The 15520-nt window shown below is 40.3% G+C and overlaps 1 protein-coding gene across 1 annotated transcript in view; it reads right to left on the minus strand.

The window, feature by feature from the left end:
* LOC128529045 (NACHT, LRR and PYD domains-containing protein 3-like) overlaps nt 1-15520 on the minus strand; it is a 112672-nt gene that overhangs the window by 20830 nt on the left and 76322 nt on the right. Inside the window, exon 13 of the mRNA XM_053502349.1 lies at nt 9460-9633. Within this exon, the coding sequence (XP_053358324.1) occupies nt 9460-9633 (174 nt within the window). The remainder of the gene's footprint in view (nt 1-9459; nt 9634-15520) is intronic.

The following is a 15520-nucleotide window of genomic DNA, read 5'->3' on the forward strand; positions in this document are numbered from 1 at the left end:
CTGGATTGAGTTGTCTAGGATTATTGCGCGCTCGTGCGTTGGTTTAAAAGGCGATATGCATCGACAGTAGAAACACTGATCACAACCCCTCCGATTGGTTGACGACATGGAAAAAGAGCGGCTCAACTTTTTTTTGTAACACGTGTTTTGCACTGAAATGCCCCCCCCCCCCCCCGCACATAATCGCTATCAAATATTATATTAGAACATAAATTCATAGGTTAATGGTATACAAATTACAAATTACATGAGACAATAAAATAAAATAAGCAATATGAAAATAAATATGTTGTATATGAAAAAATAGAAATATTATGTATCCTTTTATATTGTTTATTTTATAATAAAATTAGTTTTGTCCAATTTATAATTATAAAATATTTATTTTTAATATATATATATATATTTATTTGCATATTTTTATGACAAACCCCTGAAAAATAAATGTGTTACAAAATAAACATTTTACAAGAATTTGTATTAATGGTCTTGACGGCTGTCTCGTGCCTAGGGTTTATAATAATAATAATAATAATATCATATTTGATAACAATAAACCTATGAATTTATGTTCATATATAATATTTGATAGCGATTATGTGTGTGGGTGGGGGGGGGGGAGTCCATGGCAAGGGGCATATACTTTTCTTTTTCCACTAGAGTCAGTCATGTTCTTTAACCAATTAGATGTGACCTCGCCATTTCAACCAATCAGAACCCGCCAGGAGCGCAGGCTAAATCCTGTTTACATTAAATAAACCTGCCTCCGAGCAGGTTAAAGCTTACGGATATGTTGCTATGACAATAAATATCAGAAGCGCATCGAAGAACGAAACAATCCAAGATCAGGACAAATCCACAACAATTAAATCCAGCTAACTGAGTTAGAGACGTTCGAAGAACGGACCCCAGATAAGTAAATAGGTGTGTGTTTAGCTACAATCTATGTTGAGCTAACTATCATGCTTCTAGCTATAGCCCCTTTGTGTCTCTAGCTTTTTTGTGTTTCCTGCCTCCCTAGTTTTTCAGTGAGCCTAACCTTTTAGTGTCCCCTAGCCACTGGGTATCATCCGTCTTTGTGTTTCTGTGCCCCAATTCCCTAGTGTGTGTTGAGCTATTAGGTAAGTGTAGCTTAGTGCATGTTGGGCTAAAGACATGCTTAGCTAGGTGAATGTGTAGCTGACTGCCATGGTTAAGTGCTCTTAACCATGTTTAGCTAAAAGCCATGCCTAGCTGATTGCCATGTCTTTAGCCCTAGTACCGTCTCTCTCTCCTTGTCTCTCGTCTCTACTTGTAGTTCAAGTAGTTTAAGTTCAAGTAGGCTTTATTGTCATTACAACCATATACAGTTAGTACACAGTGAAACGAAACAACGTTCCTCCAGGACCAAGGTGCTACATGCAACATAAATTTACAACATAAATTAACAGAGACACTAAACTAGCTAACCAAGAGGCCTAGTTAACTGGCTAGCAGAGACAGGACCGAAAGACCTAACATAAATTACAACATAAATTAACAAAAACTAACTAGCTAAGTATAACTATTTTAACAGACAACATAAAGTGCACGTGCAAATGTGCAAACAAGAGCAACAACAAAGTGACAGTGCGCAACCACGACATAACAGAACATAAAAATATGGTGTTGAGGTAGTGGGTAAACGTAAACGTAACAGTTTCAGAACATAAAAATATGGTGTTGAGGTAGTGGGTAAACGTAAACATTCTTTAAAAACAGCAGCAAGAATTGAGGAATTTGTGCAAAAATCAGTCCAGTAATGATCATTGTGCAAAAATATAAACAGTGAAGCATTTACAGGTTGGTGTGTACAATAATATGGTGGTGTAGGTCAGTGTGTCTGCACTTGTGTTGATTAGTCAGTCCAGTAATGATCATTGTGCAAAAAGATAAACAGTGAAGCATTTACAGGTTGGTGTGTACAATAATTTGGTGGTGTAGGTCAGTGTGTCTGCACTTGTGTTGATTAGTCAGTCCAGTCCCAATATTTTGAGGTAGTTGAGTTAAGCTGTGTGATAATGTTTGTGTTAGTGTGTCTGTGTATGTGTGTGTGTGTGTTTATCAGTCCAGTCCCTTTTTGTTGAGGAGACGGATGGCTTGTGGAAAAAAACTGTTGTACAGTCTGGATGTGTGTGCCCGAATGCTTCGGTACCTTTTTCCAGATGGCAGGAGTGTGAAGTGTGTGTGAGATGGGTGTGTCCGATCAGCCACAATGCTGGTGGCTTTGCGGATGCAGCGTGTGGTGTAGATGTCTTCAATAGAGGGGAGAGAGACCCCGATGATCTTCTCCGCTGTCCTCACTACCCGCTGTAGGGTTTTGCGATCCGATATAGCACAATTCCCAAACCAGACAGTGATGCAGCCGCTCAGAATGCTCTCGATAGTTCCTCTATAGAAGGTGGTCAGGATCGGTGGTGGAAGCTGGGCCTTTCTCAGTCTTCTCAGAAAGAAGAGACGCTGTTGGGCTTTCTTGTGTAGGGAGCTGGTGTTGAGGGACCAGCTGAGGTCCTTCTCTAGGTGGACACCCAGGAATTTGATGTTTTCGACGATTCCCACAGAGGAGCCGTTGATGCTCAGCGGAGAATGGTCGCCTCGTGTCCTCCTAAAGTCAACAACCATCTCCTTTGTCTTGTCAACATTTAGAGACAGGTTGTTGTCTTTACACCAGTCCGTTAGCCTCTGCACTTCCTCTCTGTACGCTGACTCGTCGTTCTTGCTAATGAGACCCACCACGGTCGTGTCATCAGCGAACTTAATGATGTGGTTCGAACTGTGTGTTGCTGCAGGAGTGTGAACAGCAGGAGACTGAGCACGCAGCCTTGTGGGGCCCCAGTGCTCAGTGTGGTGGTGCTGGAGGTGCAGTTTCCGATCCGTACTGACTGAGGCTTATCGGTCAGAAAGTCTCTACGTCTCTCCTGTCTTTAGTCTCCCCTAGTCTTCTGTCTCTACTTGTCTCTTATCTCTACTTGTCTCCCGTCTCTCCCGTCTCGTCGGGTGTCTCGTCTTGTGTCCTGTTTTAGCTCCACATGTAGTTTGTGTGTCCTGTTACGTGTTTCATCTGTCTGCCTGTGTTTCGCCACAAGACGCGTGTTGGTCGTCCTTCTGCCTGTGTTTCGCCACAGGACGCGTGTTGGTCGTCCTTCTGCCTGTGTTTCGCCACAGGACGTGTGTTGGTCGTCCTTCTGCCTGTGTTTCGCCACAGGACGTGTGTTGGTCGTCCTTCTGCCTGTGTTTCGCCACAGGACGTGTGTTGGTCGTCCTTCTGCCTGTTTTTTTACGCTATCAATCTTAAAAATAGTGTAATGGGTATTAGTGCCTGTTGGTGTCCCTTTGTCTGTGTCCTGCCAGAGAGCCCATGTTTAACCCCATTCTATTAAGTATTGTTTGAGTTTGTTTGTTCCTTTGTTTGTTTTGTGTCTTTATTATTTCTGTGACAACCCTTATTAAAAGACTCTTTTTGTTCAACTACCCCTCTGCCTTTATGCCTGCTCTCTCCGCCCATGGCGATCAACATCCGCCAATACACCCGAATTGTGGCGTTAATATTAAAATAAAACGTGTTTAATTATTTTGTCACTCAAAATACGCGTCACAACCACCGATGTGTGACTCCCGCCAGTACACGATTTATTAAACTTTTCAAGTCCCGGTTTTATTCAGATTGACACTGACTGCATGCTCCAGTACACGCCATAAAAGGATGACGGCACACGGACACAGACGAAAGTTTTGGTTGCTGCAGGTGGAATTTAAGTTAAACTTTTTATTTCTGTAAAGTTTTTCTAAAGTTTAGTTGTAGGAGAGGCGAATTGCTCGGTCTGTCCACAATTACAAGCATGTATTTAAGTTTTCTGACAGGTGGCATGTGTGTAAAGTCAATTTGTAAACATTGAAATGGTGCAATAGGCATCGGCAAGGCATCATGTTTAACATGTCGTCCCTGTGTATTTGCGCGAGCACAGATCAAACAGAAATCTAATAGAACAAGTGTAGCCTGTTTAATATTGTGAATGCAGAATCTGTCCTCAATCATACTGATTACCCCGCGTTTTGCGACATGTGAAATACCATGAAAATGTCGCACGAATAACGGGAGGACAGATGCTGGAAGAGCTATACGGCCGGTCTCATTCCGAAGTAGCATATCGCTGCCAGGTGAACACTTACGAGAGGACCAAAAAAGGAAGATCTTCAGATGATGAATGGGTTTGCAAGAAGGCTATGTCAATGTCAGATGACAAACTTGGGATGGAGACATGGGATGTCAGAAAATACTGTATCCCTACAAACCTGTGGGGACAAAGGTGCTTCTTTGGCGGCCCATTTGGCAACTTCATCAGCTAAAAAATTACCTAAAACCTCTTCAGAGTCACCAGATGCATAACCTTTGATCTTACTATAGCCAATTGTGAGGGAAGCAACCTAGCTTGTAAAAGATCAGTTACAAGAGTAGCATGTGAAATAGGCTTTCCATCGGCTGATTTAAAAACCTCGCGAAGCCCAAAGCTTCCCAAAATCGTGTGCGACACCATAAGCATAATGCGAATCCGTAAAGATAGTAACAGGTTGATTTTTAAATAGGAGGCATGCACGAGTAAGAGCGGTAAGTTCAGCAGCTTGCGCTGAAAGGAAAGGCAACGAATAAGCTTCTAATACAATATTGGGCAGTTGACAGATAGAATAGCCGCAATATGAAACATTATCATTAGGCCTCGAACAAGAGCCATCAACATAAATATGGGTGCCATGCTCTAAAGGAGTAGTAGATAAACCGGAGCGTACTGCCGAGGTAGTGGTGATCTCATGTAAACAGTCATGATCAGCCCAGTCTGGTTGGGTCTGATCAGGGTCACAGAGTGTCACGAGAGGGTGTAAGAGTACAGCCGGAGTGTTGGGTGTCGATATTAGTTCAATAGTTAGATTATGTGTGGCACAAAGAATAGCTTCGTATCCTGAACGACGTTGAGCTGTCATGTGCTGTGTTTGAATATTATTAAGGATCGTTATAACTTGGTGAGAAGAGTGTAATACTAGGAGGTACGAGAGAACAATCTTTTCAGCATCCGTGACAATGAGAGCAGAGGCAGCCACAGCTCGCAGACAAGCAGGAAGTCCTAATGCTACAGGATCTAGGGTTTTAGATAAGTATGCAACTGGCCGATAAGACCCGCCGTGATCTTGGGCTAAGACCCCCGCTGCGACCCCCCCGCCTTCAGAGACATATAGGTGAAATGGCTTGCCATAATCAGGTAGACCCAATGCTGGAGCTGAACTTAGAGATTGCTTGAGGTAACAAAAAGAGTCCTTCATCTCAGATGTCCATGTGATTTTGTCTGGTTGAGTGGAGGAGCATGACTGGCGCAATATCTTGTCATAGTAGGAACAGTCAGGGATGAACTGCCTACAATAGTTTATAAGTCCAAAAAAGCTCATCAATGCTTGCTTCGTGGCAGGTGGACGAATCTCGACAACAGATGAAATGCGATCAGCAGATAATGTTCTCTGTCCCTGGGCAATTGTGAATCCCAGATAGGAGACCCGCAGTAAGCAAAATTGAAGCTTAGTGAGTGAAGCCCTGAATCCATCATCAGCCCTATGTGTCAGCATGTGCAGTGAATGTTTGCGACATAAGTCCTCAGTTTCAGCTGAGAGGAGGATGTCGTCGGCGTATAACAGAAGGCGGACTTTCTCAGGCAGGGTCAGGGAAGCCATGGCATCTCTTACAACAGAGGAGAACACAGCTGGAGAGTCTATGAACCCTTGAGGAAGACAAGTCCAGGTCATTTGTTGGTTTTTGAGGGTGAAAGCGAATATAGGCTGCGTCTGCTCACTGACAGGGACACTGAAAAAGGCAGAACACAAATCAACTACTGTAAAATATAAATGATTTGGAGGTATTGACGTCAAGATGGATGGGACGTCTGGAACAATAGGACTGGCAGGAATTACAATGTCATTAATTTTGCGCAAATCTTGGGTAAATCTCCATCCTTTTCCACCTTCCTTTTGTACAGGATTAACAGGTGTATTGTATGGAGATTGGGTAGGAACTAGGACACCTTGTTGTATTAATGACAAAATCACTTTCTCAATGCCTGCCTCTTTATCTGGTGAAAGAGGGTATTGTTTACAATACACAGGTGTCAGTGTTTTAAGTTTTGCTGTGTATGGTGTAGTGCAAACTGTGCCCACTTCATTAGCATGAGTAGACCACAACCTCGGAGGTACAGAAGACAAGTAGGATGGGATGACAATAGATTCACCAGTAGAATCAACCTGTGGGATCACATCAGAGAACATAGTCAGATTATTAGGAGTCTTTAAAACAGTTTTGCCCTCTGCAAAGGATATAGAACAGCCTAATTTAGACAATACATCTCGGCCTAGTAAATTGAACAGAGATGAGGGTATCACAACAAATCGATGATGGAAATGCACATTTGGATCATCTGGGCTAGTTACAGGAAGTTGAAAAGTTTTAGGGCATAAAATTGGGACCTCATCAATCCCTACAGAGCTGATAGTGGATGCTGAAACAGGTCCACGGTACTGAGAACCACTAAAAGAAGAGCATGTAGTTCCAGTATCTACCATAAAAGGATAAGGAGTACCATTGATATTTAACATTAAAATGGGTAGGTTTTGTGAATCATTATTCAGTACCAAGTTCAACATACTCACTGTGGGGTTCCTACTCTGTGGGCAGCCCTATGGGCAAAATTACCATTGTGTTTTAACGTGTAGGCCTGATTGGGCCCATAGTACCTGATGGGGTGGTCTGATGCATTTGGTGAGCCTGTGAAGTAGAAGAGACATACCTATTTTCCATATAGTTTTTTTTTTGTCTACAGTCTTCTGCCTTGCAACAATTGCATATTGTCTGTTTGCATTGTAGTTCCCAGTGCCCTAGTTTATTACAGCGTTTGCACCTGGCATGTTATCGTGAACCATGATCATAGACAGCGGCAGGAGTTTGATTAGAGTTTCCGCTGCAGGTGGCGATAAAGGAGAGTTTTGGCAGAATCAGTGTTCATATTATTAACAAACGTAGTTTGAAATAGCTGTGTGAAATGTGGAGGAATATTATAACCGAAGGAAAGTCCTCTGTGTTCAGACCATGCAGTTTTAAACCTGTTTAAACAGGCAGTTGCTAATTCAGCTGGTTCCTGTCTGATAGATGCCACCTGTGAGAGATCACATGAAGAGTGATATTTCTTTACAAGAAAAGCTTTACAGTAAGTTCAATGAACATGTTATCAACATGTTTGTAATCTGCCCATGAATAATAAGCACTCCATGTGTCCCCATTAGGATCAACCTCATCATCTATAGGTATTTCATGTTTGTGATAAGGAAAGGGGCACGTCTTCCTGTAGCGAGGAATCCGTCACCTCTGCTCCTAGAACACGTGTTAAGATGCACCTGAAATCAGGACCAGTCAACTATGAATAATGTGTTGTGCTTTTAAGTTGGTCACAAAATAAGTGAACATCAGATGGTTTAGGAAGGCTAGAAACAATGCTGTGGATATCAGATAGAGTTGGAGGTGAAATATTCCATCTCTTTTCTCCACATGTAACAAAGGGATATGCATAATTAGGTGTACTATAAGTGTTCTTTGGCCTTTGTAATGACTTATCTGCCACATTAGAGGCAACACCTTTTGATTTTACCATACCATGGCCCCCACCTTGAGAGCTATGTGTCTCCGTGGTTGAAGAATAGCTAGGGGGAGCAGAGACAATAGATGATTCCACCTTAGTAGTAAGAACAAGAAAAGCATGTATGAGTGGTTTGGAGTTGGTGGTCAGTTTACACTTACGAATATTATCTTTACCATTTTTAGCTATCACATTTTTAAAGCACTCGCCATCCCACTTCGGTTTCAAATCACGCCATGTAGTAAATGCTTTTTTCATATATTGACTGTCCCACTGTGGATCACCATAACCTTGATTAATTAAAAGATCAGCAGTGATAAAGTAAGCATTGTCAAATGAACCTTCTCTTGGATAATGTCTCCACTGAAAAGAACCCTTTGTCCATCCAGCCAAATTGTTGATGAAATGAAAGGTTGAACAAAAGTTCCAAATCCTTGATTATACATCCAATCATTAGGAGTAAGAGACTGTTTGGAACGACCATTACCCATTTTGTTAGTAAGTTACAGTTAGTAAACAAACCAAGCTTATCGAAGTTAAGGAAGAATACTGTAATTTATAAATGTATTATCAAAATGTGCAATATCTCTGCGTTCCTGATAACACTACCAGGAATATGGATTCTATTTTAAATAACACGTGCCTCTACACCTTTGGAGATTATCCACACATTTATCAAATACCAATATAGTGAATTAATAAGGCATTCGGCCAATCTACCCTGTTTCTGAGAACACTCTCAGAAAAATGAACCTCAGGTGCGCCGGGCTGAGTCCACACGTCTCTACATCAGGGAGACAATAAAACTCATGCACATCCCACATGTATAACTGCAACTGCACGCCGTTCCCTGTTCCAAAGAACACTCAAAGGAATATGGCTATAACCAATTAATTTATTTATTTTCTAACCACGCGCCTCTATGCCAGGGCCAGCTTATACACAAAGTGCATGCTACAAAAGCCTCACTAAATTACTAATATTGTAATGCATAAATTACGTCGACAACATAAGTTAGTGAACGTAGAACTTTTACTACGTGAGCGTGGGAGCGTTCACACCTTAAAGAGCAGCAGGAAAGATTTAACATGTTAATATTAGACCTATGAGGAAAAGAGCAAGAGAGTAGAAATTATTCCTTTATATATAAAATAATTCTAACAATTTCATAAATATGAGGAGGACAAGTAGACATTTAGTATTTTATTTAAAAAAAAACTTCAATTCAGCGTCTTTTACACAGAATACATAGAATAAAGAAAAAAAATTATATATGGAGTTTTACCCCATAATGCACGGTTTGTTCAGTTTATTTATTTTACCACATGATCACTGGGGGCTTCATACAAAAGGGTTTTGTGTCTTCCGGTGTTTTCTTTTCATTTGAAGTTGCCGACCCCTGGTATAGAGTGAAATGTATCACTGATAATTATTATTAATTTATTAGTTTTCTATAGTGTTTATCCTGTACAGGGTCATGAGAAGCCTGGAGTCTATCACAGGAGACTTTGGGCAGGAGGTGGGGTCACACTGGACAATACACCACATGACACACACACTATGGGCAATTTGGGAATGCTTATTATCCTAATCTGCATGTCTTTAGGAAAGAAACTGGAGTACTTGAAAGGTTTAAATAATATTTAAAGGGTTTAAATAATAAAATTTGTCAGTCTCTTGTTATACATCAGACTTGTTGCTCTACATTTTACTATTATTAGGTTTATAATATAATAATGACAATCAGATAAGCAGAATGTGAAAGTGATGATCTGACCTCAGTGTCTCCAGTGTACAGTGTGGATTCTCCAGTCCAGCAGAGAGTAGCTTCACTCCTGAATCCTGTAGTTTATTGTAACTCAGGTTCAGTTCTCTCAGACTGGAGGAGTTTGAGCTGAGAACTGAGGACAGAAATCTACAGCTTTCATCTGTGAGATAACACCCACGCAGCCTGGGAGAGAAATGAGGATACATCAGAACACTGACATCTCTCTCTCTTTTATCTATTTTATCTGCTTTTTATTGTGTGTGTGTGTGTGTGTGTGTGTCTTAAAATTAATATCAATGAGTGGATATCAATTTGCACTTTACAGAATTTTTTTACTAAATCTTATATTTAAATTTAAAAATAAAAAAAAGCACTAAAACAGAAAAAAAAGAGTTATTTAATAAATAATCCACTCTATTTAGTAAACACTCATTACTTAATGTTAGAGAAATACATGAATAAATAAATAAAGTTTATGTAGTTAGTAATAGAGTTATTAAATAATTTTACAATGTAATATTTATAAATGATTATAAAATGACTCACTCAGCTTTTCTGGATGCTTTGACGACTGGCAGCAGCTTCAGAAGACATTCCTCTGATCGGTCATATTTACTCAAATTAAACACATCCAGATTATCTTCTGAGTTCAGCAACACAAACACCAGAGCTGACCACTGAGCAGGAGAGAGTCTGACTCCACTGAGACACGTGTATCCTCTGTTCAGGTAATGTTGTACTTCCTGCACTAGAGAATGATCATTCAGTTCATTTAGACAGTGGAACAGATTGATGGATTTCTCTGGAGATGGATTCTCTCTGATCTTCATCTTAATGTACTTGACTGTTTTCTGTTTGCTGTGAGAACTGCTTCCTGTCTGGGGCAGTAGGTCTCGTAAAAGGGTCTGGTTGGACTCCAGTGAGAGACCCAGGAGGAAGCGAAGGAAAAGGTCCAGGTGTCCATTCTCACTTTGTAAGGACTTGTCCACTGCACTCTTCAGGAAATCAGACATGTTTGATTTAGAGAAAAGATCAGACAGATCAGTGTTTTGTTGTCTTGTAGTCTTTTTGTTGATGAAGGAAAGAAATGCATATAAAGCAGCCAGAAACTCCTGAACACTCAGATGCACAAAGCTGAACACCTTCCCCAGGTGAAGCCCAAACTCCTCTCTGAAGATTTGAGTACACACTCCTGAGTACACTGACACTTCTCTGACATCAATGCCACACTCTCTCAGGTCTTCCTCATAGAAGATCAGGTTTCCTTTCTCCAGCTGCTGAAAAGCCAGTTTTCCCAGAGCCAGGATACTCTCTCTGGTCTGCTGAAGATCAGGGTCACATTTCTGATGGTACTTTTGGTCCTTGTGTTTGATCTGAAAGATCAGGAAGTGTGTGTACATTTGAGTCAGAGTCTTGGGGATCTCTCCACTTTCTGCTTCACCCAACATTCTCTCTAAAACAGTGGCTGAGATCCAGCAGAAGACTGGGATGTGGCACATGATGTAGAGGCTTCTTGAAGACTTCATGTGTGAGATGATTTTATTGGCCAGGCTCTGATCACTGATCCTCTTCCTGAAGTACTCGTCTTTCTGAGGATCACTGAACCCTCGTACCTCTGTTACCTGGTCTACACACTCAGGAGGGATCTGATTGGCTGCTCCTGGTCGAGATGTGATCCAGAGGAGAGCAAAGGGAAGAAGGTTCCCCTTAATAAGGTTTGTCAGCAGCACATCCACTGAGGTTGACTCTGTCACATCACACAATCTCTCATTGTTCTGAAAATTTAGAGGAAGTCGACACTCATCCAGACCATCAAAGATGAACAGAACTTTGTTGATCTCACAGTCTATTAATTTTAATCCTTTGATTTCTGGGAAAAAGTAATAAAGAAGGTCCATCAGACTGAGATGTTTCTGCTTCATCAGATTCAGCTCTCTAAAGGGAAGTGGAAACATGAAGGTGATGTCCTGATTTGCTTTTCCTTCAGCCCAGTCCAGGATAAACTTCTGCACAGAGACTGTTTTTCCAATTCCAGCAACTCCTTTAGTCAGCACACTTCTGATGAACTCGTCTTTGAAGAGATCATTACATTTGATGGATGTCTCCTGTGTCGGTGGTCTCCTGGACGCTGTCTCAATCTGTCTCACCTCATGTTCATTATTAACGTCTCCACTCCGACCCTCTGTGATGTAGAGCTCTGTGTAGATCTCATTCAGAAGTGCTGAGCTTCCAGGCTGTGAGATTCCTTCATAAATCCTTTTACATTTCTCACTCAGTTTGGATTTGAGGTTTCGCCGGTACACAGAGACGAGTTCTGATAAAAAGAAGGATAAAATGTAAGCTCTATGATCATCTCTGTTGACTATTGATATTTTAATATCTGTATATCATATGTAATGTCAGTACTGATCTGTTATTATATTCTGTTGATAAAAGCACATCATTATGATGAGATGTGTTTAATAAATTTACAGCAGTTTCCTTCCTCTGAAGTTAAAGTGATGTTATAAGCCCATGAGCTCTTACTGTTCTGCAGTGTGTTAGCGAGATCTGTGTGGTTCATGTTCTTCAGGACATGCAGTGTGATATTCAGCGCTGACACTCTGATACTGCTCTGATCCTTCTCATCCTCCACCTCCCTCTCAGAGCATGCTGGGTAATCTGGACTCAGGAGCTTCTTAAATCTCTTTAGCTCATTCTTTAACAGAGTAATGACTTTGTGCTCCAGCTCCTGATTAGAAACAGAAAGAAAAAAATACAAAAACATTATGATGTCATAACAGTTTGTGTTTATTAAAACTGATTGTAAAACTTCTTTGTTGTCTGATTAAGCGCTGGAATTTTAAAATGCTGTATTTTATTCTTATCCTGTACAGAAGGTGTCCAGCTCCAGATTAGGGCGTAAATAAACAAACAAAAACATGCAGGTAAGTCAGTGAACATTTCTGTGTGTTTGAACCCAATGAATACACTCGTGATCTCTGTCACATTACAGTGAGAGTGTAATAGATGTAATGATTACTCACATCACAGGCAGCTGACAGGTAACGATATTACTCACACACACACACATACAAACCTTAAATATCCACTCTAACTGACTCTTCTCAGTGATGTTTGGTTTATTCTTCTGTGGTCTATGAAGAAACAAAACACTAGTTAAAAGTTTAACAAGGACTATAAATCATATTCATACCTACAAACACACACCCGTTAATATCTGAGAGATGTTTGATTATGTGAGAGTGAGAGTGATAAAACACTGCACTCATACATTAAACTGTACTCACCTCAGATCAGTAACACAGTCTGTGTCTCTAAAGACTATTGGATGATCCATTGACCAGTCACTCTTTATGGACACACAGCTGGGTTCAGGTGAGTCTGATCTCTTACCCTGAATCAGACTAAATGCACACAACCACTACATCTTATAACTGTTCTGTAGCAACACTGAATAATTAAATAAAGAAGAATATTTAGTACTGATTTTTTCTAAACTCTTTACACAGCGAGCAAACAGAATTCTGTGGACTAAACTGTAAACACTTTTCCTTTCTATTGTCATAAATTATGATCATAATGTACAAACACACACAAACATGATTCACACACACATGAAAAACTGCTCACAAGTGACTTTTTACAGATACACACCAGAGTCTGATCTGTTTAGTTTTTTACACCCTTCACTTACCTCTCGTCTTTCTTTGTGTCCTGTTCCCCACACACACTCATTTTGAGGTTTTATCCCCCAGGATTACACTGCAAGTTACACACACAGAGAAAGTGAGACCAAGAGAGGGAACAACAAATGGGTTAATCAGATATCATTTAGAAAGTTTTATATTATTATATTTATTTATCTTTATTTTATTTTGGATTTTTCAATTTTCTCCCTAATTTAGTCGTGGCCAATTCCTCCCCGTCACTAGGGGGCTGCCACATTAAGGCTACTACTACCACTTAGCCGGGAGGGCCGAAGACTATCACGTGTTTCCTCCGAACCGCATGACGTCAGCCGACCGCATCTTTTCGAACTGCTTGCTCACGCACCATTAGGGGCGGAGTAACATACTCGGAGGAACGCGCTAGCCGTTCCCGCGTGCGCGAGCTCACAGACGCCCCTGATTGGCTGTAGAGCCGTGATTAATGTGGGAGCGCGAGTACCTCTCATCCCTCCCCCCTGAGAGAGCTCGGACAATCAGCTCCCTCTGTGCCTCCGGCTGTGAGAGGAAAACAGCATAACCCGGGGTTCGAACCAGCGATCCCCGGATGATAGGGGCGAGCACTTTACCACTGCGCCACTCGGAGGCACATTATTATATTTATTTATAAATAAATAAAAGGTTTTATCCGAGATAATTTGCATTTAATGTGTGTGATATCAACTCACAAGGTTATAAAATCACATCTATCTGAATAAACCCAAACTGAGTATAAAAATAATCAGAACTGGCACTGGTCTATTTTTTTAAATAAAATATGAAATTAAAATATCAAAATGTACCAAAGAAAATGATTCCATTCATAAAAAAAATATAATAAATAAATAATGGGTTGTGTATAAAGTTGGTGTTGTTGGACTTTTGGCTGCTCCCGGCAAGGGGTCGCCACAGTGGACTATCCAGTCCGCACTACAACTTGGCACAGGTTTTACGCCGGATGCCCTTCCTGACACAACCCTCCCATTTTATCCGGGCTAGGGACCGGCACTGCATCCAGTGGCTGGGGTTTTGGGCACTGGCTGGGAATCGAACCCGGGCCTTCCGCCTGGCAGGCGAAACACCTACTACTGAGCCACCAGTGCCCCCGGGTTGTGTATAAAGTGATTAAAAAAAAACAACACAATGCATGTTATGAGTTTCGTTTTCCAGGGGTCCGTTCTTCGTACGTCATAACTCAGTTAGCTGGATTTGATTGTTGTGGATTTGTCCTGATCTTGGATTTTTTCGTTCTTCAATGCACTTCTCGTATTTGTTGTCATAGCAACATATCCGTACGCTTGAACCTGCTCGGAAGCAGGTTTATTTCATGTAAACAGGATTTAGCCTGCGTTTCTGCCGGGTTATGATTGGTTGAAATGGCGAGGTCACATCTGATTGGTCAAAGAGCACGACTGACATGTACTGACTTACGTGGGAAAAGAAAAGTATATGCCCCCCTGCCATGGACTCCCCCTCCCTCACATAATCGCTATCAAATATTATATATGAACATAAATTTATAGGTTTATTATTATCAAATATGATATTACTATTATAATAAACCCTATGCACGAGACAGCCGTCAAGACCATTAATACAAATTCTTGTATAATGTTTATTTTGTAACACATTAATTTTTTTAGGCCTTTGTCATAAAAATATGCAAATAAATATATTCTATTATATATATATATATATATATATATATATATATATATATATATATAATTTCTGCTCCAATTTTTCATGAGATGTACTTAAAGTATTTGTACTTGATTTACTTAAAGATTTAAAATTCATTTTAGATACACAATATTACAATTACTCTTAAACATTGTTCACAAATCAGTCTAAATGTGTGATAGTGAGCACTTCTGCTTTACTGAGATAATCCATCCCACCTCACAGGTGTGCCACATCAAGATGCTGATCTGGCATCATGAGTAGTGCACAGGTGTACCTTATACTGCCCAACAAAGGTTTTGCGTTTATATTTTTGTGTGTGTATATATATATATATATATATATATATATATATATATATATATGAATTGGACGAAACTACTTTTATTATAAAATAAACAATATAAAGGTATACTTGTTGTATTTGAAAAAAAAATATTAATGTTTCTATTTTTTCATATACAACATATTTATTTTCATATTGCTTATTTTATTGTCTCATGTAATTTGTAATTTGTAAACCATTAACCTTAGAATTTATGTTCTAATATAATATTTGATAGCGATTATGTAGGGGGGGGTCAATCCATGGCAGGGGGGCATTTCAGCGCATAACACCTGTTACAAAAAAAAAAGTTGAGCCGCTCTTTTTCCATTTCTCAGCCAGTCAAAGGGCTCGT

The sequence above is a fragment of the Clarias gariepinus genome, chromosome 8 (genome assembly GCF_024256425.1).
Source record: "Clarias gariepinus isolate MV-2021 ecotype Netherlands chromosome 8, CGAR_prim_01v2, whole genome shotgun sequence".
NCBI classification, from domain to species: domain Eukaryota; kingdom Metazoa; phylum Chordata; class Actinopteri; order Siluriformes; family Clariidae; genus Clarias; species Clarias gariepinus.